The following is a 26,103-nucleotide window of genomic DNA, read 5'->3' on the forward strand; positions in this document are numbered from 1 at the left end:
GACGGCGCAGCCAATGGAGACCTTTATCGAAACATGTGGCGAATGTTTCACCTAGCCATATACAGCTTTCGCTGTAAAAAAGTTAACATTACGGAAATTGGGAGCCGTCTTGGATCCATTGCAGAAGCGTCTGCTGAGCCAGTGATTTGATGACTGCTGACCACTCTTCATTTCCGTGACCGACGACATGGATTCGCTTCACGAGTTTAACCAGTACTTGCTGGAAGCAAGCCCCCACTAACACAGCTGTCGAAGCTCATTGAGTATTGGCATGACTCTACCGCTCGCCAGGCTGGCAAATGCTGCACTAACATTGTTGTCCCTAGCTTTTGGAAGCTGTGATGTTGAGAGAACTTTCTCTTAGCTGAGATACGTTCAAATATTGGACAGGTCTTGAATGCAGATGAACATGTTGCGCATGGAGATGATGTATGTTAACAAGGATGTGTAAAACATTGAGAACCAGCTTTGCGTGAAAAAGATGTTTAATTTTTTAGAAGTTATCAGTGCTCTTTACTGTCATTATTACTTACTAATTTTCCAAATAAACGCCGAACTTCACAGTATTTGCTAGAACACCCTGATTTCCCCCCAATTACCAGCTTGAAACAAATCCCCAGTTTTAACGCATTAACATGAAGGAGCCGTGATACCCTCCGATAAAAACAGAAAACCCCGAATGTAATGTATTACTTAGTACATTTGTAAATTTAACCCGAAAAAACACGAATTTTGGAATGGTTCCGCAAGAAACTCGATTTCTCCCCGATTATCAGCTTGAAAAATAGCACCCAATTTTTACCCGCCCAAATATTAAAAAATTTTAAACCCAGAAACAAACAACCCTACATCCCGAACAACCCGAAACGAACAACCCATACCTCTCGCATGTCAATATTGTGCAGCACATAGCTCTTCATCTACCTTGGCACATCTGAGATGCTGCTGAAACCTGTGCAATATTATGTTGCTTTCCAGCTTTTGCATGTTGTCATGTTGGTATGTGGATCTGTAAGGCTGGCCAGTGGTGTGCTATTATAAGGTATAAGTTATTTTTGAGACAATAGCTCACTTTTTTTTTTTACATGCGGTGGAAGGTGGGACATCACGGGCACTGCGCATGCATTGTACTGTGCTACCAGCACTTTAAGAAACAGTACCACCTGTTGCAGGTACTTCTCCCATGACATGCGAAGTAGACGATTGTTTGCAGAAGAAAAACTGCATGTGTTGCAAGGCGACTAGCCATATAGCAGGCTACTAGCCTACACAACTTGCTATATGTTTAAAAGATTGAGACATGTGAATGAGGTACTCAATACAGCATCAAAGAAAGGTTAGAGCACAACATAACCCCCAAGCCATAAAATGTGCTCGCTGAGTGTGACAGTCTGCTTATATCTTGCTCTTTTTAAATAAATTTTTGTTATCATAATATTCACACATGTTGCGGCATAAATTATTCTTGAGACAATAGCTCATTTTGGTTTTTTACATGCGGTGGAAGGTAGGACATCACGGTCAGACCAAAACCAGTGAACCTTAATCACATCTTCGATTTCTTGCCATGCCCATGCATTTGCAGTGCCTGTGATATTGACACTTTGCAAGCTGCAATGGCTGGTCATAACAAAAATAGTAATTACTTCAATTTACCACTGAAAATAAGAAAACTGCCGTTTTTAAACAACCTATCTATATTGGAGATGGTCAGATAAAACATGCAGCATGATCAAGCATGTAACTCTCAGCTGTCAGTGGCTTTGCATTGCTGCTTGCTGAAGTTCAGTGTAATGAGGAGCTTGTGGTGTACTATACCATGAACACTTCCATTTGTTCTGAGGATAATAACAAGACTGCAGTAATTGAAAAACGTACCTTTGCCAGTGAGAATGTATTATTCAAAGCTTTCAGTGTTTTACTCTCCAAGGCCATGACAGTAGTCTAAGAGACCGTGCACTATAGGCCCTGTTCCTGTGTTTGTACGACTTTGTCTGCATCACATCCAGGCTTCTTAAATTTATGCATATCAAAGATACAAGATCGGAATCGCAAGCAACAATCACAAAGTGTCTGTAATGGGATAAGCTTGCGATCTGCTGAAAGCGGCAAGATGATAACAAATTTTGCTGTCCACATACTAAACAATATATATTGTTGTTCCCCCCCCCCCCCCCCTTCTAGAGTAAACTCATAACATTTCAGTCGATGCTGCTAGCTGTGTCTATTTGCCTTTTAGTGCGCGTCTTTCATGCTGTACGTGTGATCCCATATCTCAACTTGGAATCAGCTTTGCAGTGTGATTTGGAAATGGCTTGTGGAAACTCGATAGAGAATATGTACTCTCATATTCAACCATGAGTAAACACTTGGAGAAGAAATGTTTAATTTGTATTTGGTAGATCTAGTATTTGCGTATGATTTGCACGGCCGAGAGCGAACCATGGCTCTTTGTTGAAAATGAAAAAGAAACTATAATTGTGCAAGCATTTAGCACGTATCTGATGCTCTACTGCTCACAGAAATGAAGGGACATACAAATATGCAATATTTCAAATGCAAGTGATAAGGTAGGTTCTAATTGGGGCTCTTACTTTTTTGGGAACACAAGAGCATTTCTTGATTCGTCAGCATTTGAATGTCTGCTGTGGCAATGGCCACTTGCACACTGCCATTACAAACGACAAATTTCGTGAATAAGGAGCCAGTTTCTAAGAATATTCAGTAATGTTGAAATATACTGTTTGTTTTAACTAAATTGCGCCAAATGTTTAAAAATCAGATGTGTGTTGAGGGAATGCAATCAGTTCAGTATTGTTCCCTGTCCTCTTGGAGCAACTCATATTTTTTACTATGAGCTTAATTAACGAAAATTAGCCACAGTTTCACAGTGTTGAGCAGTACCCTAAATGAAGAAGTGGAAACTATTGAGAAATATCTAATTGATCAAAAAGATAGCTGCAGTAGTTTTCATTTTTGAGGCTTCTAAGAAAATGTGCGAGATCTAAATTTGGACCATGTGACTACATGCTTGCATGTAAGATGGCACCTTTGTGCCATCTTACAGGTATTGAATGAATTATTGATGTTGCATGCAGACCAAACGTATGGATAGGCTGCAAGCAAATATGATGGTACAGTGGAACCTCGTTGATACGATCTTCACGGGAACCGTAAAATAAAGCGTATCATCCAATGTATTATCCAACCAAATCGTATTATCAGAAAAAAAAAAAAAAAAAAACGTATCCAGCCGAAAAACGTATAACGCAGAATCATATCAGCGAGGTTCCACTGTATAGAGGCGACGCCCATGATTGTTGTTTCGGAAGCATTGCCACCTGCTGCTAAAGCTTCTCTCACGATACAGTCTGTCAAAAACGAAAATGTTGAGAGGTTCAGGAATGGCCATGCGTTATTTCTTGCTATACCCTATGGCTTCTTTGCTCCATCACCTCTGCGGACAAGGTATTTTGCCAAAAGTGGAAGCTAAGACTGTTGTCTTTGAACCATGTCCATGCAATGGAGATGGTTTGTACATCCTATTTGTACATCTAGTCTGCCTGCAGCATTTGTCTGATACATGGTTTAGGGCATCTATGTTGCTGTGTGCAAGTGCCTGGTCACGTTCCAGTGAGCTTAATTTATTTTTCGTAAAACTAAATGCAACATTTGTAAAATCATAGACTGAGACCAAAATTGTGAACCTTACAAAAAATTGGAGAGTGGGCAGGTATGCTTATTGCCACATGACATCTAATTTTACTCGGTATCATGATGTCACAATATTGTCAATGATGCCAGCCCAGTATTTGTAAATAAACTTTAGTATAAAATGAACAGATGCTGACCAACTGTCACATTTGCCAAGTGTTATCCTTATATATGCATGAACCATGTGGTAGTACTCGTAATAGAGTAAAAGTACTCATAAATACACGTTAGTACTCCTTCAAACTGCTCACACTTTTTTGTCTTCCAAGTCGGGCTCACAATGAAGTTTTAAGGCATTCACAATGTGCTCTTTACTAGCAGCCTCACATATTTATTGATTCTGAAACCACTTTGTTTTATGCAATGTAGGAGTCTGCTTTGAGTGCACCTTCTTGTGTTTGTCAAGCATTGTGCTGAAACTGTCCTTCTCCGTCCGTGGATTCTTGACAAATGTTTTTTGTTTCTGTTTAAGCTTCCTCTTGCCCTTTTTGTTCTTAGGTTGTGGGTTTTGCTTGCCAGCACGACCTTTCTTAGTCCGTACCTTCGGCCCAGAATGCGTTGGCAAACCCTTCATTTTTCGGTTTGCGGCTGCACCCATGAAGGCTGTCTTCTTTTCCATAGGAATGTCAGCTGGCCTCTGCTCTTGAACATGACTCTCGTGCAGCTCTTTCAGCTTCTGTTTGCTCCTCTGCAGTCTGCGCTCCTTGGCCACCAGTGCTGCCTTATTTTCCAGACAAAATTCGATGATTGGCCTTTTCTTCGGTCCAAAAGTGGCGGGATTGTTGTTGAGTTCCCGAAAAGCGGCCAATGCATCCTCGTGCCTAGTGAAAGTGACAAAACCGTAACCGTAGGACTCGGCGGTTGGAGACTTGAGGTTCCGCATAACGCGTGCTTCAGTGATGCGCGCGCCGTGGGGCGCGTTCTCCAGGAACAGTGCCCGCAGTTTCCGATCGTCCACGGAAGGCGGCAGATTGTGCACGCTGAGCCGCGTGGGCGACACAAAGTAATGAAGATTGGCTAGTAGCTTGCGTTTGCGCGCCTGCAGCTTGGCCCGCTTGGCCATGTCCTGTGGCGAGACGCCTTGTGCAGCCTCGGTGCCGGGCCTGACCAGACCCTCTCGGGCCAGGTACAGGTTGCGGCGGTCCTTCTTTTGCTTTTTCTTCTCCTTCTGTTTCTCCTCCAGCTCGTCCCGACTGAGAGCTCGGATCACATCGAGCCGGCGGCCGTCTAGCATAATGCCTGCAGATGAAGCAGCCGCTTCAAGGCATGCATCTACGCTTGAATCTTGGACAAAGCGGACGAATGCCGTGCCCCTGGAGCGGCCAGTATCTACATCTGTGCACAGAAGGCAATACCGACACGGGCCAAACTGTTTCATCAATGTTTCAAGACTCTCCTGCTGGCTGTCGAACGACACGTTTCGAATAAACACTGTGTTCTTTGTATCGCCTTTTGGGCGCCGATCAGGCTCGACGTCCCCGCTGCATTCGCTGTCATCATCGCCGCTGTCTTCGTCGATGTCTGAGCAGCCGTGCTCGGAGCCCTCACCAGATCCGGAAGCTCCCGACGAGTGGCTTTCAGCATCGTCATCCGACATCTCGTCACTTTCCTCATGCTGCAAAGCTGAGCCTCCCCCTTCGTCAGCAGTGTCAGTCGTAGCACTTGCGCTATTTGTCGTCGTTTGCTGGTACGTTGCCTTGGGAAGGGAAAAATCGACAGCGATTGGCCGTCCCAATACCTCGGTCGCATTGAGGCCGTTTATCGCTTTGATAGCGCTCTTGGTCTCATCAAGCTGCACAAATGCAAAACCACGCATTTTTCCATCTGACTTCTTCGGAATGTTGACCTCGACGACATTTCCGTACTTAGAAAAGCAATCGCGCAGTGTTTTCTCCGTTGCCTTGAACGAGAGGTTGCGGACGATCAGTCTCGGCTTCCTCTTCTTTCTCGCAGCTTTCTCTTCTTTCGTGAAAGTCCTCTTCTTCGGTGCTGTATCCTCACTCACCGGTTCACGGGATGCCTTGGGAGCAGCAGCTTTGACAGCAAGAACACGGTCGCCCCACTTCAAACTGCGTTGCCGACTCCGTTCCACGGCGGTCTCTGCATCGGCAGAGCTGGCGTACGTAACATACGCAACGCCCTTGCACACGGATTGTTGTGTCTTGTCGCGGACAATGAAGCATCGCTTAATGGGTCCAATATCGGCGAACAGTTCTTCTAGCTTGTTTTCTTTTGCGTCCGGCGGTAAATTTCTTACGAGAAGCGTGCACAAACTTTGGCTGGGGGCCGCCATTTTGTGTGGATCTGGCTTTGTCTGGAAGTGGCTGCGTCTGCATTCTTTTAGACGCTCTCTTCCTTTTCTGCCTAAAACATGGCGTCTAAACGTGTTTCCGGCTTTCAAATTGCTTTAATAATAATAATAATAATAATAATAATAATAATAATAATAATAATAATAATAATAATAATAATAATAATAGTAGTAGTAGTAGTAGTAGTAGTAGTAGTAGTAGTAGTAGTAAAAGTTGTTGCTATCGCCGCCGTGCAATGGCATAGGGCAAAAGTAGAAATGTGACTGAATTCAATTATTTTTATAAGGGCGGACGGACGGATGGACGGACGAACTCTGCCCGGTTTTCATTCGTAGTATTACATGGTTGTTCTGTGGTATTACGCGCCGAGCCACTTGGGCAAAACTTGCATAGCACTAAAAACACGAGAAGCACATAATCGACGCCGTACTTCATGTTCACATAGAAAACAAACAGACATTCTCATTCAGTCGACAGCGGTGATCATTTGACCATCTTCATAACTAGCAATGATTTACGCGTCAAGCTCTCGCTTCCCCTGTTCGTTATTTGCAGCTGTGTTTGGGCTCCGGACTGCGTACCTGGGTGCCACAATCTAAAGAATACGCACTGAACGTGACAGACACAATGAAAGGATTCGCTGGCTGTGTGATCTGCAGTAGCACACTAGGTGTATGCATGGCAAGGAAAACATATTCGACACCCACTAAGTAATGTATTTCTCTGTCTTGCTACCTTGAGCTAACCTGCACAGTTCGATGTTGATCTAGTTCTTGCTTTACCACATATAGGTTTGACTTGATCAAGACAACGCCTGGCGTGAACGTGCGCAATAAAAGATGCTCGAGCATTGCCTTTCCTTCGGCGCGTTCACGTCAGGCGTTATCTTGACCGAGTTAAGCATTGGTTTCATGTTCACACACTCCTGAATACTGAGGTTAGAATTCCCCAAGGAAAAAAAAAAAAAAAAAAAAAAAAAAAAAAAAAAAAAAAAAAAAAGAAACGGAAAGGCTTTCCATGATGACAAAAGATTTGATCTACTGCGGAAAACGTTCTCGTAGCGCACGTGAATCGGTTTAAACAGATCAGTCAGTTGGTCCGTGTTCTCGAAATAAAGGCCAGCAGCGCCATGAAACGCGTAAGCAAGCATGAAACGCGTAAGCGAAGATGCGCACAGTAACAAGAGACAATTATTATTATTATTATTATTATTATTATTATTATTATTATTATTATTATTATTATTATTATTATTATTATTATATTATTTGATTTGTACACATATATACACAAGGACACAAATGGATTAAGGAGGGAGCAAGCTGACAACTGCCACCGAGAGGGGCACAACGCCTGATAGAGGAAATGAAAATATGAGGAAAGAAAAGAGGAAATAAAGAAACAAGAGACAACAAACGAGGCAATTCATATTTTATGGCACGTGAAAGGGACGAACCCGCCAATTTAGAGAACGAATGCAGCCACCGACTGCGCGAGCTACTGAACGTTTAGTCTGCGACAACGCAAAGCAACCATACGTTTAAGATAAGTCAACCCAGAGCGTCAACACCGATACCTCAAAGAAATAAGCCTATGTCAATGACGCATGAGAGAAGCCGTGTATAAGCAGCATCCGCCCTTCATGTTTCTGCAGCAGATTTTCCGCAAAGACGCAAACAACGCAGAAGCCAAGACAGTAAACAAGTCAATGCAATGTGCAAAGCCAATAATCGGCCTCCACAAGACCTTTTGGGGAAAATCCCGATAACCTATAGCATGGCAATCTAGCATGGCAAAGCAGTATCATCATCATCATCATCATCATCATCATCATCATCATCATCATCATCATCATCATCATCATCATCATCATCATCAGCCTATATTTATGTTCACTGCATGATGAAGGCCTCTCCCTGCGATCTCCAATTACCCCTGTATTGCGCTAGCTGATTCCAACTTGCGCCTGCAAATTTCCTAACTTCATCACCCCATCTAGTTTTCGACCGTCCTCGACTGCACTTCCCTTCTCTTGGTATCCATTCTGTAACTCTAATGGTCCACCGGTTATCCATCCTACGGATTCATAGCCTGCCGAGCTCCATTTTTCTCTCTTAATGTCAACGAGTATATCGGCTATCCCCGTTGGATCTCTGATCCACACCACTCTCTTCCTGTCTTTATACGTTAGGCCTAACATTTTTCGTTCCATCGCTCTTTGTGCGGTCCTTAACTTGTTCTCGAGCTTCTTTGTTAACCTCCAAGTTTCTGCCCCAAAAAGCAGTATAGACGTAACCTTATTTGTTACGCGCTGGTTCCTATAGTCAAATGGCGAAGTGACTCCGGCTTTCTGTTTCCCCGGGGTATTTGTTCGAGTCTTGTTGATTGACTTGTCAATCAAAACCTGCACACAAAAGCCATTTTTCTTGTACTGTGCCGCGTTTTCTTGCCTTCAGTGCTGTTGAAATTGAGTTGATACTAAGGCTCAACCCTTTCTCTAGCCTTAAGGCTGTCAATATGTATACTCTCTTAAAGATATAAGGGCTCCCTGCTATTTTGTTTACCAGCACATCTCCATGTGCTAGTGTAAGTTGCTTCCTAATATCGGTGCCTCCTGTACTTCCGGCTTGTCATGAACATTGTGTTGATTTTGTCCGGAGGGCCTGTGGCGGCAAGACTACGATGCGCATATCCCCAGGTACCATGGGGTTACAACAAGAAGAGGAAGAGGAATGCTTGGGTGTGGTCACGTAGACGTTAGACAGCCACGTGCACTGCCGAGCAAAGTTTTCTTTCCGAGAACCAGTAGCGCACCCAGGATCTCTGCCAGGGGGGGGATGGGGGGTGTGAATTTCTGTGGGGTGGCGGGGGAGCAAGCACTTTGCATAATATTTCCTTGCCAGATGAATACAGCAGCAAATAAAATGCCTGATAATTATAATAATAATGACACCAAGGATGATGACGATGTTTATTGCTTCAGCGTTTTCCTCAATGTAATTTAAGAGTGAATGAATAAATACAAGGCAATGATAGTGTGTGTTTGGTAATCAGGAAAATTCGACCTCAAGCCTCCTGAATTGTAATGACAATGTGAACAGAGCACTGAAGGTAGACGTTGGACTGGTGGGGCTAGACGTATGGGTGGGGGGTTAACTCGGCCTTCAGGGGAGGGGGGTTAGAACCCCCCCCCCCCCCCCCCCGTCAATGCGCCACTGGCCTGAACAACAATAGACACTCCCCTAAAGACAGCACAAAAAAGTACAGATAAATACGAGCGCGCAGAGTTTCTAATATCTATTTCTTGATACAGCGAAACATTGAAAGGACAAAACGAAGTTAATATTGTCACTGGTCAGGCCATGCCTACAAGGACGCGATAAAATGAAGACGATGAAGGCGTGAATGGTCTTGTGCGCGGACCTTCCTTCCTTTATTCCTACTTCACCTATTTAGGAGGTATGATCGTCTAGCCTATAACCACGTGTGTGAAAACCTAATAATTCATTTAGTTACGTGATATCCAGCGAATAAATATATAACGACAGTTTCGACCATGCGTGTCTCTCAGACGATGCACAGTAATACAAATTACAATGCAACAAGGTGGCGAGTCAGGCTAGTTGGTTGATGTCTATAATGGACAGACTTTGAGTCGCACCTGCACACACACAAAAAGAAAAAAGAAAAGGTATACGCGGCAGCTTTTTGTCTGCATGTGCCGTTCTCTTTTTGTGTATGTGCTGGTGCGTTTCGAGATCCCTCCATTATGAATACACACTCTTCGTAATGATTTGTTCTTATATTCCAAAATGACTGCTCTCGTTTGTAATGTGCCGAAAACAGTCAAATTGTAAAAACTAAGGCATAATAAGAAACATTATTTTTTAACTAACATACAACAGTTTTTAAATCGTTAATGTTGTTGCACGAAGGATGAGACAATTAAACGAAAAACTATTTACAGATTATATTTACAGCAGCGGTTGCAGCGCTGACCGGTTGGATTCACAGTGCGAGCCCAGTTCGTTCTTCGTATACTATTTGCTCAAGTGATGGCGCCCGCGCGCCTCGTTCAAACGGCCAAATACAACACGCGTGTAGCATAATCCCCAGGCGGCAGAAGCGACGTCTCGGAGCGTCTAAATGTCATCACTGGGAGGGTGATACTTCGTCAGTCGTGTAACGTGCACGATATCACTGGACTGGGAAGCAGATGGGGGCGTCAGGGGCGATTTCGTAGGTGACGGGAGTCACAGCACGAAGCACTCGGTATGTGTAGCGAGACAGCAGTTTTTCTGACAGGCCGACCTGACGCGACGGAGACCACAGAAGCACCAAAGAACCAGGCGGGAAGTACACGTCTCGGTGTCGCCGGTCGTACAAACGCCTTTGACTCTCTTGGGAGTTCAGAAGACGGTCACGGGCAATAATTTCTCTTGCGTGGACAGCGTGGGCAATGGCGTCAAGTGCATATTCACTGGTCAGTGCCGCGTGAACACGGAGGGCTGTGTCGAGGGGCAGTGCTGGTTCTCTGCCGAACAGAAGGAAAAGTGGGGAATAACCGGGAGTGTCGTGGCGCGAGGAATTATACGTAAACGTGACAAACAGTAGAGCGAGGTCCCAGTCAGTGTGGTATGAAGAGACATACTTCGCGAGCATGTCTGTGAGAGTGCGATTCAGACGCTCCGTGAGGCCATTTGTTTGCGGATGGTATGACGTGGATAGCTTGTGCCTCATTGCACAGGACTACAGGATGTCTGCGATAACGTTAGATAGGAATGTCCGGCCACGGTCTGTGAGAAGTTGTCGTGGAGCTCCATGTAATAAAATAACGTCGCGTAGAAGAAAATCGGTGAATTGTGTGGCGCAGCTTGTAGGAAGCGCTCGGGTAATGGCGTAGCGCGTGGGGTAATCCGTGGCCACAGCGATCCACCTGTTCCCGGAGGTAGATAGAGGAAAAAGGGCAAGTAAGTCCAAACCAACCCGAAAGAATGGCTCCGCGGGAATGTCGAGTGGTTGAAGGAACCGAAATTGAGCAATATTTAGAATTCTGGTTCTACTTTTGCCCATTTTTGCGGGAAGGTACTAAAGCTACGAAGCTGCGGTTTAAAACTAAAGGTACATGAATGAAATTTTGGGTCCCAAATGGAAATTCCTTGAAATATAATTTATCCAAAATTTATCTCCCTTGAGCGTGTAGTTGCCGGGCTGTTTACAACAGAAGATTGCCATATTTGGCAATCTTCAAAAGCAAATTATCCAAAAAGTAAAAATTCAACATTATTTTGCTGCGTCTAGGAAATAGATAAATATGTCCTAAAGCTACAGAGCAAGCCGCAATACAGTAAATGCGGTAGTTTCTTCTAAATGATGGTCACAACTTGGACACAGTTCGCAAAAACCATGTATCTGATGCTTCTGCTTTAACATTTATTTCTAAATAACAATAATCAATTTCTTTATATTATATGTAGTTGGAATCTACAAGAATTAAGAATTTTTATGGTATATACAACAAATCCAGTAGATATGGCTAGACTGTAGGCTGCGAAATCTCAAGCAAACACCGTCTTCGTCACCATTCCAGAATTACAGAGAGACACACCATCAGATTTGCAATAAAGCCTAACTTTAATGAAATAATGTGTGCATAGTCTTTGCGAAACCAAGCCAAACAGCCCTTTCGCTTGAGGTAACTAGGTTTACAAGAGTTAAACCTCAGGCAATCTTTTTTCTTTTTTTGCTAGCAAGAAAGCTCAGTTGCTCTTATACATAAATTTTGTAGCGCTGTCATAGTGAAACGACACCACGGATATGCCATTACCTGAAAGCTTTCCTACTAGGAAGACTTCCGCCACGGTGGCAGTGAATTTAGCGCAGAGCATAAAGCAGCGTGTTTTCCTATCACTTGATGAAAAGGAAGGTATACAGGGATCACTCGAGAGATAAACGCAGCGGGGAGGGGGAGGGGGGGGGGAGGAATTTTATTAAATTATTCATTGCGGCTGATATGAAGGCTGTACATGGTTGCGATCTATTAAAACGGATGTATGCACGTAAGAGGAGATACATTGAAGAGCGTGTCTGTGCGCACGGCATGTTGTTGTACATAAAAGCTCAAGTGCTTCCGGGATAGGTGGGGCGAGGGCTGTTTTCAGAAAGCAGCTATGATATCGGAGGAGCCTCTGTCAATGTACCTATAGGTCATGGCTTGTAACAGGCTGCTTTTATTTTGAAGAGCATAGAGGCCACTAGAAACTTCACTCCAGTATACGCTTCAGTCCCCCGAGGGGAGTGTTGATCTACGTTGTTTATTTTTTTTTATTAGTTTAGGGGAAACGTGTTCGATGTTTGTGCATCAACGCGGAGGTTCACGTCGCTCGAGGCACAAATATAGTATCGTTTCCTAGGTTCGGCATACATTGTATAATAACTACTCGTTGCGCGCTGTGATTGGTTGGCCTATTTGGCGACAGAAAAGCCAGGCAGCTCCAACAGTCACGCACACCCGGTGACATTCGTAAAGAAAAAGCTTCTCTTAAAAAAGAAAAAAAAAATGACAGGAGACTTGTGTGACCATGCAGGGTCACAACCCAATTTCCAGCGTAACTGTTTCTTTCGAGCAGATGCAATTACAGTTACAGGTGCCTGTAATTAAATCACGTACTTTAAAATGCTTCCTGTGTATGACTGTTCCGTTTGTAACCCGACCAGCATTTAACGTTTTCGATCACTTGTTAAGGAATTTATACAAAGACAGTAATTCATGAACACGCATTTTACTTCGCCAGAACATTGGCCATAAAGATCTGAGGACTGTGTCAAGGTTGCCCCCTTTTGCCGCTCTTGTACTTACTGTACGTGTCGGGTGTTGAGAGAGCCCTCTTGCAATGAGGTGAGGTGAAATGAACTTTATTTGGTCCCGAAGAACCCCGATCAGACACTGGGTCCGCCGCGGTTGCTGGCCATGCCCATGCCGGTAGTGGAAGACCGTGGCCTTCCGCCCGTTCGCAGGCCTCCTGAACTGCCGATAGCTGGACTGAGAGTTCACCGCTTTTAAGGGCCCTCTCCCAGTCCTGCTCTGTGCTGAACTTAGCACTACGTAACGCCGCGCACTGCCAGAGAATGTGAGCGAGTGTGCGCGCCCTGCAGCTAGGGCATGCTGGATCTATGCCTTCAGCAAAGTGACTAAACATGCTACGAGACGGAAACGAACCTTCCTGTAGCATCCGGAGAGCCGACGACTGCGGTCTAGTGAGCTTGGAATGCGGGAGGAGGTACTTCCGCTTCGACAGCTGATAGTGAGACGTAACTTCGTGAAGGTGCCAAGTGGATCCCTGAAGCTCTCCGCGAACCCGCCTGCGGACCTGCCCGGACCGCCGCGGCGCGTGATTTCTCGCGCACGGTTATGGGCAAGTTAGTTGACGTTGGGAACTGACGGATGAACTCCTAAGCCCATGTTGGCCGGGAGCGAGGTAATTGTGTGAAAGCCTACCACACGCCCCGAACTGAGGATAGTGGCAGCCTCCCTGGAGACCACCCCCGAGGCGAAGGCCCGGACGGCAGCCCTGGAGTCGGTGAATATCTCAGGACGCGAAGGGTCCTTCATCGCTAGAGCTATCGCTACCTGCTCTGCTACGGAGGCAGACACCTTCCCCACTGAAGCTCAGTTGAGTACGCGACCGCGATGATCAACAACCAAGGCCGCGAAGCTATCGGAGCGGCCAAACAGCGCCGCATCGACGAAAGCCTCCTTTCCCGGGGATTTAGCTAGGAAGTCAAGCAGAGACCTATAGCCCTAAAATCTAGCCTGGGTTTTGGTCTGAGGTGCACGATAAGCGGTATTAACGCGAAAGCGTTAAGGGCCCCGTGTCGCAGAAAATCCGGCGTCGGCGTCGGCTTCGGCGTAAGCATCGGCGCCCGGAGCATCCGTGGCGGAGAAATTTATCCCGAACCACCCCGACCACACAGGCCCTCGTAACAGACCAATTTCTCGTAACAGAATTATGTTTTCTCGTACATTCAAATAACAGTCCGACGCCACCATGTCTGTAGGTTGTGGTTAAGTCGTACTTCACCATATTTTTCTGACGGATTTCACTGTGAGAAATTCCATTTTTGTTCACTAACATCTTGCACCACGCGGAAGGCCTGCGCGGTCGGGGTGGTTCGGAATGATTTTCTCCTGCACTAACACCTTGGCGCCACGCGGAGGGCCTGCGCGGTCGGGGTGGTTCGGGATGATTTTCTCCGCCATGGACGCCGACATCCACGCCGACACCGACGCCGGATTTTCTGCGACACGGGGCCCTTAACGCTGTCGCGTTAAAAGCCCTCATCTTCGAGGATGTGCCCTCAGCTGCCGATTCACAGGGCCCTTTCGGTGCAGCAACTTTCTCAGGAAGGACACGTTCACCCACTTTCAAGTCCTGCCACTGACTTCGTTCTACAGCAGCTTAAGCATCCACTGGCATAGGTAACGTAAGCAACACACCCTTGCACATAGACTTGTTCTTGTCATGAACATTAAATCATTTCTTAACTGGTCCAATTTCAATAACTCGCTTGTCTTTGAGTCCGGCGCCAAGTTTCTGACGACGAGCGAAGCAACAGGCAACCAGGCTTTTGATTTGACGCCGCCATTTAATCTACAGTGAATAGTTTGTGATGCGGGGTAAAGATGCCGCCACCGTCTCCCTTCCTGCTTTAGAGCGGGCTTTTTGAACAAGGCACGGATCCTGAACCTCGGCAGATAATTGTTGTTGTTGGGCCCGCAAGCCTAGATTACTGTAAACGCTGAACCATATACAGTAACTCTACGCAAGCCTAGAGAAAGGGGGAAATCAATTTAAGGAGGATGGCAAGTACGTCACGCTAGCTAACATTCTCAGTGCTTGGGCATGTGCATAAATAGCCAAGGAGGTCCACAGAAGGAGAACCGCCTTCTTTATTTTTTTTTCATGACAAATGAGCACAAATGGTGTATCTGCAGCAAATATTTACTGTATTGGGAGAACCAGATATTCATAACCAATGACTAGACAGTGAACGCCGATCAGTACATGCCAAGAAAATTAACATTATTTAAAGCAACACCTTCCATCACACTCAAACTAGATAAGAAAAAATAAACACTTATAAATAAATACCTATTTATTACTTCACTTCTAATAATAATTCATATATTGAGATAAGTCCCGCCTTCACGAAGAACACAAAATGGTGGGATTATACATCATATTAAGTGCGTATGCGTATTCGACAAGCACTGACGATCAGCTGGTGCCCGAAAAAAGAAAAAAAAAATGTCGCAGTTTCGCCCGAAAGGCGAAGCATCGATTGCGATAGCAAATTAGTAGAAAACTGTACGCACTAAGGATAGTTTTATCAGCCGTATAAACTTGTAAACATTTGCTCAGGCACAGGCACTTAGGGTCTGTCTAGGGTTGCCACGATGTACATCAACATCAGAAATCATTGCGATTGCACACGATTACCCAGTTAAGATTCACATTATTATGGAAGCGCTCAGAGCACACGTCAGGCACCTTGCTCGCGCCCCTTCCCACTATCTAGCCTCACTGCCAGAAGACCGGCCACGTGCCTCTTTTTGTCAGACAATACTGCCTTATCGTAACCTTCCATCAGATTACACAGCTGCAACGATAGTTTTGTTTCCTCCTTGGTGCTTGGCTCAGCCACAAGTTCGACTGACAGTGCCTGGAACTAGAACGAAAGCCGAACTCTCATCACCAGCTCTCAAGCAACTTTCACTGATCATGCTCTACGAAAAATACAGTGATCATACCCATCTATACACTGATGGTTCAACCACCATGGACGGTTCTGCCGGATCAGTGTTTTTTCCTGCGAAAGTCTCCATCTTGAAGTTCAAGACATCACACCAGTCGACATCGACAGCCGCGGAGTTTGCTGCTCTTCGTAGTGCACTTCGCATAATTCGTGAGGAACCACCTAACAAATGGAGTGTTTTTAGTGACTCCAAGGCAGCGCTACATTGCTTGCTTTCCGCCTTACGCCGTGGACCCTACGAACAACTAGTCCTCGAAATCCGAGAGCTCCTTCATCGCCTCGTCGAGCAAGGACACGACGTCACCTTTCAGTGGCTGCCTAGCCACTGTGGCGTAATGGGCAACGAATATGCCGATGAAGCTGCTCGATCTGCTCATGAAGATGGTGCACAGGTACCAATCCCGCTGTCAAGAACAGATGCAGCAGCGAAAGTTCGAGTGCTTGCAAACGATGCCACACAATCGTTGTGGAACACACCTAGTTTTGAACACACACGTCTGCATGACTGCATCGACTGGACCCCTGTCTTCGACTTCGACCTCCACCTGGACTATCCCGACCCGAAACAGCGGTACTTCGCCGATTGGGGCTTGATGTCGCATTTACAAAGTCGTTTGCTTTCCGCATCGGATGGGAGGATAGTGCTACATGTGACCACTGCGGCGACGAGGAAACAATCGATTACGTACTGTGTCACTGTCCTCAATACAGCGCACATAGGCAGTTACTCGCGACCGCGCTGGCGCGTCTTGACGACCGGCCGCTTTCGGAGTAGACAGTCCTGGAACGCCGGCTTATACAGTCGTCACACAACAAGTCAGTCAAGGCACTCTTGAAGTTTTTGCGATCGAGTGGACTATCTGACAGACTATAGTGCTCACAGACGTTTCCAACCTCCTCTTTTTTTTATTCCTTGAATTTTTTTTCGTGACTGTTTTTTCTCTTCTCTATTCTTTCCACCTTTCATTTCCCCTTCCCCTTTCCACAGTGCAGGGTAGCAAACCAGAATCTTTTCGAGTTAACCTCCCTGCCTTTCCCACCACGTTTCTTTCTCTCTCTTACTAACTAAATTAACACTTGGGTACTGCGATCGCTGCTTGACCATGACACTAACCAGGACGTTGTTCTGCGTACTGCAGGGCATTTTACAGTTCAGCGCAACTACAGCAACAAACGGCTACACGTGCTGGGAAAAGAATGGTATCGTCGGCGTGTATCAACCTCATCCGGATTACACCGCGGGCCAGATTCCACCGTGGTCACTGACTGGCAGCCTGGCGCTGCTAGCGACACCACTTCGTATTCGCGGCGTGACGTCATCTGGAATCGCCGCTATAAAAGAAGCACCCCATCGATTCGTCTTTTGTGGGCACGGCGATCGCTGCTTGACCATGACACTATAACCAGGACTTTGTTCTGCGTACTGCAGGGCATTTTCTAGTTCAGCGCAACTACAGCAACAAACGGCTACACGTGCTGGGAAAAGAATGGTATCGTCGGCGTGTACCAACCTCATCCGGATTACACCGCGGGCCAGATTCCACCGTGGTCACTGACTGGAGCTTGGCGCTGCTAGCGACACCACTTGGAATTCGCGGCGTGACGTCATCTGGAATCACAGCTATAAAAGAAGCACCCCATCGATTCGTCTTTTGTGGGCACGGCGATCGCTGCTTGACCATGACACTATAACCAGGACTTTGTTCTGCGTACTGCAGGGCATTTTCTATAGTTCAGCGCAACTACAGCAACAAACGGCTACACGTGCTGGGAAAAGAATGGTATCGTCGGCGTGTATCAACCTCATCCGGATTACACCACGGGCCAGATTCCACCGTGGTCACTGACTGGAGCTTGGCGCTGCTAGCGACACCACTTGGAATTCGCGGCGTGACGTCATCTGGAATCAGAGCTATAAAAGAAGCACCCCATCGATTCGTCTTTTGTGGGCACGGCGATCGCTGCTTGACCATGACACTATAACCAGGACTTTGTTCTGCGTACTGCAGGGCATTTTCTAGTTCAGCGCAACTACAGCAACAAACGGCTACACGTGCTGGGAAAAGAATGGTATCGTCGGCGTGTATCAACCTCATCCGTATTACACCGCGGGCCAGATTCCACCGTGGTCACTGACTGGAGCTTGGCGCTGCTAGCGACACCACTTGGAATTCGCGGCGTGACGTCATCTGGAATCACAGCTATAAAAGAAGCACCCCATCGATTCGTCTTTTGTGGGCACGGCGATCGCTGCTTGACCATGACACTATAACCAGGACTTTGTTCTGCGTACTGCAGGGCATTTTCTAGTTCAGCGCAACTACAGCAACAAACGGCTACACGTGCTGGGAAAAGAATGGTATCGTCGGCGTGTATCAACCTCATCCGGATTACACCGCGGGCCAGATTCCACCGTGGTCACTGACTGGAGCTTGGCGCTGCTAGCGACACCACTTGGAATTCGCGGCGTGACGTCATCTGGAATCACCGCTATAAAAGAAGCACCCCATTGATTCGTCTTCTGTTGGCACGGCGATCGCTGCTTGACCATGACACTAACCCGGACTCTGTTCTGCGTACTGTAGGTCAGTTCTCACAGTAGTTTATTACGAAGTGATTGTCGTGGTATTATTGTCGTGCCGTGCCCACGGAAGTGCCTTGACCTTGCCTATGAATGTCTTCTTGTCTGCGGGTTGCTTCTCTGCGGAGACATTGAAACAAATCCAGGTCCCACGCATAAAGAAATGTTTTAACAGTTTCTTGAAGGTCAAGCTATAATCCGCAACGATATCTCGGAAATGAAAGTCCAATTATGTAACGTCGAAACATTGATAAGTAACCTTCAACAGATGTTCACTCAAATTGACAAAAGGCTGTCTGAGCCCTCTTCGGCTCAAGACGATAAAGTTGAAACTACCCTAAATTCTATAGAACACGTTATTGGTTCCCAGACAAAGAAACTTGCTGATCTGGAAGACAGCAATAGGCGATCAAACATAATTATTCATGGCATACCTGAATGCCCCGAGGAAACAGAAGCGCTTCTCAAGGAAAAAGTTCTTGCTTTCAGAAATAATGAGGGATAGACTGAATGTACAGTGCGAATCTATCAGCCGCATTCACAGGCTTGGCCGACGAGGCATCAAACGTCCGGTTATCATCTATCTACAAAATTTTAACGAAAAGAAGCTGATATTCGAAAACTGCAGCAAACTTAAAGGATCAGGCAAGTCTATTCAAAATGACTACTCGCAAGCGACGCTGAAGAAACGAAAGCCTCTGTGGGAAAGTGCGAAAGCCGAGAAACTGCAGGGTAAGAAAGTACACTTACTTCATGACAAACTAAAGGTTGATAAAGATTTATTCTTCTGGGATGAGACAAAAAACATGCTCGTCAAGATAGTGAACAATCAGTCCCAGCAGCCTGAGACATGATACCCTTCCAAAGAAAGTGACAAGCACTTAACTATAATGAACTTAAACGCTCGTAGCGTAATCAACAAAACAGAACCTCTTGAGGTTTCCTTACTAGAGCAAGATCCACACATTGCAGTCATAACTGTGACGTGGCTGCGGACTGAAATAGATAACGAGGACGTTTTCCCACACTGTTATCAAGTTTTTCGTAAGGATCGGCCTTCCAGGGGAGGTGGCGTGGCAGTCCTTATTAAGGACCGCATACATGCTGTTCTATTGGAAGACATTCCCGGCCTCGAACGTTTATGCACAAAAATCTCGTGCTAGGGCCATAACTTTCTACTGTGTGCCATTTACAGACCTCCAGATGCCGATCTTGAGTATCTGGTTAAGCTGGAAAAGCACATTTCTCAATTCCATAAAAACAATTAAACTGCTACTTATAGGGAACCTTGACTTACCAGGCGTTAATTGGGAGCGTTTTGAATCACTTCCCTACAACAGCAATCATTTACTGATTGCTGTTGTGGTGTATACTCATGTGGTGTATACTGTTGTGGTGTATAATCATACTTTACATAATGTTGACTCATCACCTAATCCAAATAGTTCAGGAGCCAACACGTGTGCTAGAGACTTCCAGATCTATGCTAGATTTGGTATTTTTACCTAGATTGTTACCTAGATATACTATTCAAGTTGTGGAAGGTATTTCTGATCACCTGTTTGTCAGTGTTTGCTTATCCGTTGTCACTTTTATCAATTCAAATAACCCTGCGAAGCGTTCTTTCGAAGACTACTCACGTGCAGACGATGCATCCATTATAGAACATTTAGAAACATACCTTACAGATTTTACTGACAATGATGTGAACACACTTGGGCGTCGTTTAAAAGATATGTGTCTTTACTGTATAGATAAGTTTGTGCCGAGCAAACGTAAACTAGTTCGTAAGCAGACTCCGTGGATGACACGCGAAATAATCCACTTGAAGCGAAGGGTAAAAAGGTTAAAGAAACGGCACATGCACATCGGTCACCTGAAGGAACTAAAAGAAAACCTTGCACGTGCGGTACACTCTTCGAAAGAACATTACTTTAATACAGTGTTGCCGAAATTCATTGTAGAGGACACCAAAAAATTTTGGAATTATGTAAGCGAAAGAAAAGAAAACAGTGTCACAAATTACTGTTAACGGTTCTATAGTTACCGATCATGGTGATATTGCATGTCATTTCATTGACTACTTTCACAGCGTGTTTGCTAACTCAGGTAGTTGTCCATCTAGTGATACGGTACTTCATCCCGCTGATGTGCAGTTTCCATGTTACTAAATCTAAAAACAAAATCATCAGGTGGTCCTGACAACCTTCCTCACGTGCTTCTGAAACGATATGCCGAGTTCATTGCAAAGTTTCTTGTTATTATCTATCATACTTCATCACTTCATCGAAGGTTACCGGATGACTGGAAGATAGCCAGAGTTGTGCGCATACACAAGAAAGGTGATCGAGCTTTATTGCAAAATTACCGTCCAATATCGCTTACATCATCATGTTGTAAACTAATTGAACACATTATTGCCAATAAGATAAATGAATTTTTAGCCGAACACTCAGTCCTCTCTAATTACCAACATGGGTTTAGAGAAGGCTGCTCAACTGCTACACAATTAGTTACAGTAATACATTCACTTGCTTCGTGCCTTGATAAGAACGGTCAGATCGATGCAATATTTCTAGATTTCAGCAAAGCTTTTGATAGAGTTCCACATGACAAACTAATACTAAAGCTCAGACGCATTAAACTACCGGAAATTTTATTTATATGGATAACGCACTATTTAACCAATCGCTATCAATTCGTAGCAATTAATGAGCGGCAATCAGGCTATCTTCCGGTCGGCTCCGGGGTCCCCCAAGGGAGTGTGCTGGGACCGTTACTGTTTTTACTGTATATAAATGATATAACCACTGTAATTGATCCTAACGTGCAAATCAGATTGTTTGCGGATGATTGTGTGCTTTTTCAAGAAATAACCTTATCTACCGATCCGAACCATCTTAATACCGCTCTTGCTAACATTTTTGAATGGTGTGAAACATGGGATATGGAACTTAATACTGATAAAACCGTCTTTCTTCGCTTCTCTCGGCAAAAAGCTCCTCTTTCTCTTTTGCGTACACGCTAGGCACGGCACCGTTGCGGGAAGAGACTAAATACAAGTACTTAGGCGTTACACTTACTAATACGTTAACTTGGAATTTACATATAGATAACATTTGCTCTTCTGCGTTCCGTAAATTATATTTTTAAGACATAAGCTTAAAAACTCACCCCCGAGTGTAAAATTACTTGCGTACAATTCAATAATTAGACCTAAACTTGAATATGCATGCGTGGTTTGGGACCCGTTTACTAAACACAATATTTCCAGTCTCGAAAAGGTACAGCGGAAGGCTGTACGGTTTAATTACTCGAAATTTTCCCCGTATGACTCACCCTCTGAAACAATGCAGGCTAATGGAATTCAATGTCTCGAACAAAGAAGGAAAGCTTTACGTTTACAATTACTTTTCTTGCTGTGGAATCGGCACCTGGCAATCAATCCATCACCCTATCTATCATCTTCTACATCAAGGCATACTCGCCACCATCACCCTACTTCGCTGACACCCTATTTTGCTCGAACAGATTTATTCAAGTTTTCATTTTTTCCTCGCACTGTAACTGATTGGAATGGTTCTTTATTGCCTTTCGCCTCAATTTGATGTTTTTGAAACGTTATTAACTCTGTTGTATTTGCCTTGTTTACCTTTTTACTCACCCTGCTTGTCCTGTACAAGGTTTGCAGTACTGAATAAATAAAAAAATAAAAACAAGACAAGCAGGGTGTAACGCGCGCACAGGTAACTTGAACACATCTGGCTCGATGACCGCGGAAACTCGCTGTCGAAACGCTGGAGTGAGGAGGCGCGTATTCTCATACAGCCGCCTCGACACACTGGCGCCATATTGTGCAACGAAATTCAAGAAACGCCGATATGGGAGCCTGAAATAACGAATCAGACAAGGTTACACGGTGTGTCGTTGCCCCCTTGTGACACATGTCATCATTTTATCCAGTGTTATCTTGCGTCACTCCATATATATATAGCGTAATTAACTGACCGGACAGGACAAATCGGGCAATTAAAAGCTGGCCATAGCAATCTGTGCTCTTGGGGTGGCGTACATGTCATTAAGATCCCTGACATCCATTTCCAGAGAACGGTAAACGACGTCAACTTGCAACAGTTGTAAAAAAAAAAAAAAAAAGAAGAAAGGAAGAAGAAGGCAAATATCTTGCATGATTTCGTCTCATCGTCTCAGAAGAAATGCGCGCATGATGTTCCGAAGTTAAATCTGCTACGTCACGTGGCTATTCCTTTACCGTCGTTGATAGATATTTCCACCCCATGCTCGGGGCCATAACACGCGTACTGCTATATGGAAGGAAAACAGGGCCAACCGTATAGTACGCACACTTTTAACGAAGTGACCCATTGTTTGGCGGCTTGCAACAAGGCGCCGACCTTCTATCGTACAGTCAAGCGTTCATACTTTGAGAACTCGCGCCGCCAAGAAGCGCCATCGTTAAAAAAAAAAAAAAAAAATCAAGGAAAGAAAAAGAGAACTGCGCAAGTTCTTCGCAACAGTCAAGAGAGTTTCAGAATAAAAAAGCAAATCGATTAGAAACTACTAAAAGTACATAAAACATACAATACAGACATATCAGTGGGTTGTAAAGCACAGTGGCTGTTGGAACGAAAAGTGGCTATAGTAGTGTTGCCGGTAAATGCTGACAAGTTATAAGTGAGTTAGAAACAGGAGAGGCTAGTATTTTATTTATTAGTGGCACGAACATCGAGTGACACTCTTGTTTCTTGCGCAGCACTTCCGGTTCACCTCCTGAGATGACCGGGACGAAACTCAGAAAAAAAAACACAAAAAAACAGTACAGTACAATATTCATGGGTTTCATTATAGATATGATATCAGAACATAAGTTTAGTTACGAGTTACTGAAGTGTCTGGAATAATTATAATTGACTAGCTGAGATGACATTCAAAATATTTATTTATTTATTTCAGCATACCCTAAAGAAACGGAGGATATTACATAGGGGGGTTATGCAACATAGGGGTATGCAACATCGTCAATGGTAATATTACAACAATATACAAGAAAAAAAAAAAGAAAAGCGAAAAACATTAAAGGCAATCACACTCTGCAAAAAGAAATGAAACATCTAAAAAACAAAACACATTGTAAGCCGAACTTGTGTTAAAATTTCATTTTATGCAATGCAGAACAATGCAATGGTTGTACAATGCAAAACACTGAAATTTAGCACCACGAAACAGTTTTTTTTAAATTTAAGTAAATATAAAAACCGAGAAAAGAGAAAAGAAAACAGGGAGAGCGATAAAAAGGGACGAGCACGGTTGATGAGCATTCAGGGCATAAGATACGACCGAACAAGTTTCTGAAATTGATTAAGTTGAGTTCTGTTGCAATTTCAAATGACAGGTTATTCCACTCGGTTGTAGTGCATGATATGACAGAATGAGCGTATCGTGATGTGCGGCAAAAGACGCGTTTTAGCTTGAAAGGATGATCATGACCAGGAAGTGTAGCGGATGGGGTATGAAAAAAATCTTAATGAAAGAACGGGTGGTGATAAAGTTTGTGAAAGAGTGTTAAGCGTGCTATTTTGCGACGAACTGACAAATTCTCGAGTTCAGCACGCTGTGTGACGCTAGTTGTTTGTGAATAGTCCGAAAAAAGTTGTCGCAGTTTCACCCGAAAGGCGAAGCATCAATTGCGATAGCAACTTAGTAGAGAGCTATACGGAGTAAGGATAGTAGTTTTATCCGCTGTACAAACTTGGACATGCAGCAGCACTGGCAACACACAGCACTGTTGCGACGCCGTCGGCGTTTTGCCCGCGTTCGCACAAAATGCGTGCGGCGTTGGTGACTGTTGCCGGAGCCTCTGATATAAATAGGCACTTGGTGCCGCAGCTAAACGTCGCCTCCCTTCCCTGCCCCCCCCCCCCCCCCCCCCCCATGGCCTTTCGTGCGTCAGAAGAAAGCGCGTTTGCTCTACATATATGGAGATTGTAAAGGAGGAAAGAGACGCCTACTTCTGCAGCCCTTAATGGAGCACGGCACAGAACGCGCGTTGGTTCTCCGCCGTGCGTTCACTCCCCGTGAAAGCGCGCGTCCCTCGCGCCCTTTCACTCGCACATACAGCGTTCGGCGGCGCGCGGCGACGATTTCATCTCCATTGACGTCATACGGAACCTCACGGCGACGGCGACGGCGACGGCGACGGCAACGGCGACGGCGACGCCGACGGCAGAAATCTGCTTTGGAGTGTCCATATAATTGCTATCGCAATAAAATAAATCTTGCAGCACGATTTTGCAGAGCTTCAATATAATTAATAAGGTACTCTTGTTCTAGGTCCCATAAGGCGTACTCAACCTTTGGTCGAAATAATGTAATGTATGCTAGTTTCCTAATGTAAGGTGAGGCGTGTGTTAGACTACGCTTGATGAGGCCTAGACAGCGGTTAGCAGATGCTAGAATGGTTTCAATGTGGCTTTTCCACGTAAGATCACTGCAGAACCGGAGCCCTAGGTACTTATAAGTAGAAGCAAACTCAACGTTAGTGTCGTTTAATACGTAGGAAGTCTGAAGTTTAGTAGTTCGATTAGTAAAAGACATAAATTTAGTCTTTTTGAGATTTAGTGACATTAACCAAGTATCACACCAAGCGCATACAGAGTTAAGGTCAGTTTGAAGTGCCTCTTGACCAATTACAGAAGAAATGTTACGGTAAATTACGCAGTCATCTACGAAAAATCTGATTATGGATGAAACGCTGTCTTGTAAATCGTTAATAAAAACAAGAAAGAGTAACGAGGCGTCCGCATCCACATTGACGAGGCGTCCGCATCTGGGAACTTTTCTCCTGGCCTAGCTGTGAGCGACATCGAAGGCAAACTGCTGCATTTCGCTCAGCCACCTGGACAGTGTTCCTTTAGGCTGCGCGAGATTAAGGATATATGCCAGTGCTTGGTTGTCGGTGAATACGCTGAAGTGTTTGCCTTCCAGGTACGTCCTTAAATAACGAAAGGCCATTACAACTGCCAATGCTTCTTTTTCCGTCGTTGGGTAGTTAACTTCTACCTTGGTGAATGTGTATGAATAATAGCCAATCACGTTGAGCTGTCTCTTCGGAAGTTCACTCTCGTTCCGCTGGTATAGTACAGCACCAGTATCACAGTGGGAAGCGTCGGTGTTTAACTCGAACGGCTTCGAGTAATCCGGTATTGTTAGCACCGGGTCAGATTATACAATTTTTACGAGCTGCTGCATGAGGATACTCTCGACTGCGCGAAAATGTAACATTACGTTTAATCAAACGTAATGTGCCTGCCTCTTCTTTGTCTTGGTATTTCCTGTGCGCTTCGTCCTGTTATTACACGCGCACGCGCGCACGCACGCACGCACGCACGCACGCACGCACGCACGCACGCACGCACGCACGCACGCACGCACGCACGCACGCACGCACGCACACACACACACACACACACACACACACACACACACACACACACACACACACACAAAAAAAAAAAAACGATACAAGAGTTTGCAATTTTGTAACTTAGCAAAAAAGAGATATATCACAATTTCGTTCAGTAAATAAATCACAATTTTGTAAAGAACATATAGTAAGGTATCTAAAGCGAAGAAGTTAATGTACAGGGTACCCTGCTATGAGTT

At 45.0% G+C, this 26,103-nt stretch overlaps 2 protein-coding genes across 2 annotated transcripts in view; one reads left to right on the forward strand and one right to left on the reverse strand.

The window, feature by feature from the left end:
- The window catches only part of LOC119449623 (beta-1,4-glucuronyltransferase 1), a 144,155-nt gene that overhangs the window by 53,208 nt on the left and 64,844 nt on the right, over nucleotides 1–26,103 (forward strand). The window lies entirely within an intron of this gene.
- Nucleotides 4,025–6,036, reverse strand: LOC119449622 (RNA-binding protein 28). The gene has a single exon (XM_037712836.2). It carries the CDS (start codon nucleotides 6,005–6,007, stop codon nucleotides 4,046–4,048), a length of 1,962 nt encoding a protein of 653 aa, XP_037568764.1. The 5' UTR covers nucleotides 6,008–6,036; the 3' UTR covers nucleotides 4,025–4,045.

The sequence above is a fragment of the Dermacentor silvarum genome, chromosome 4 (assembly GCF_013339745.2).
Source record: "Dermacentor silvarum isolate Dsil-2018 chromosome 4, BIME_Dsil_1.4, whole genome shotgun sequence".
NCBI classification, from domain to species: Eukaryota; Metazoa; Arthropoda; class Arachnida; order Ixodida; family Ixodidae; genus Dermacentor; species Dermacentor silvarum.

Bases quoted from the DNA above. Each gene is read 5' to 3' on its own strand.
- LOC119449622 (XM_037712836.2), bottom strand. From the start codon at position 6,007: ATGGCGGCCCCCAGCCAAAGTTTGTGCACGCTTCTCGTAAGAAATTTA.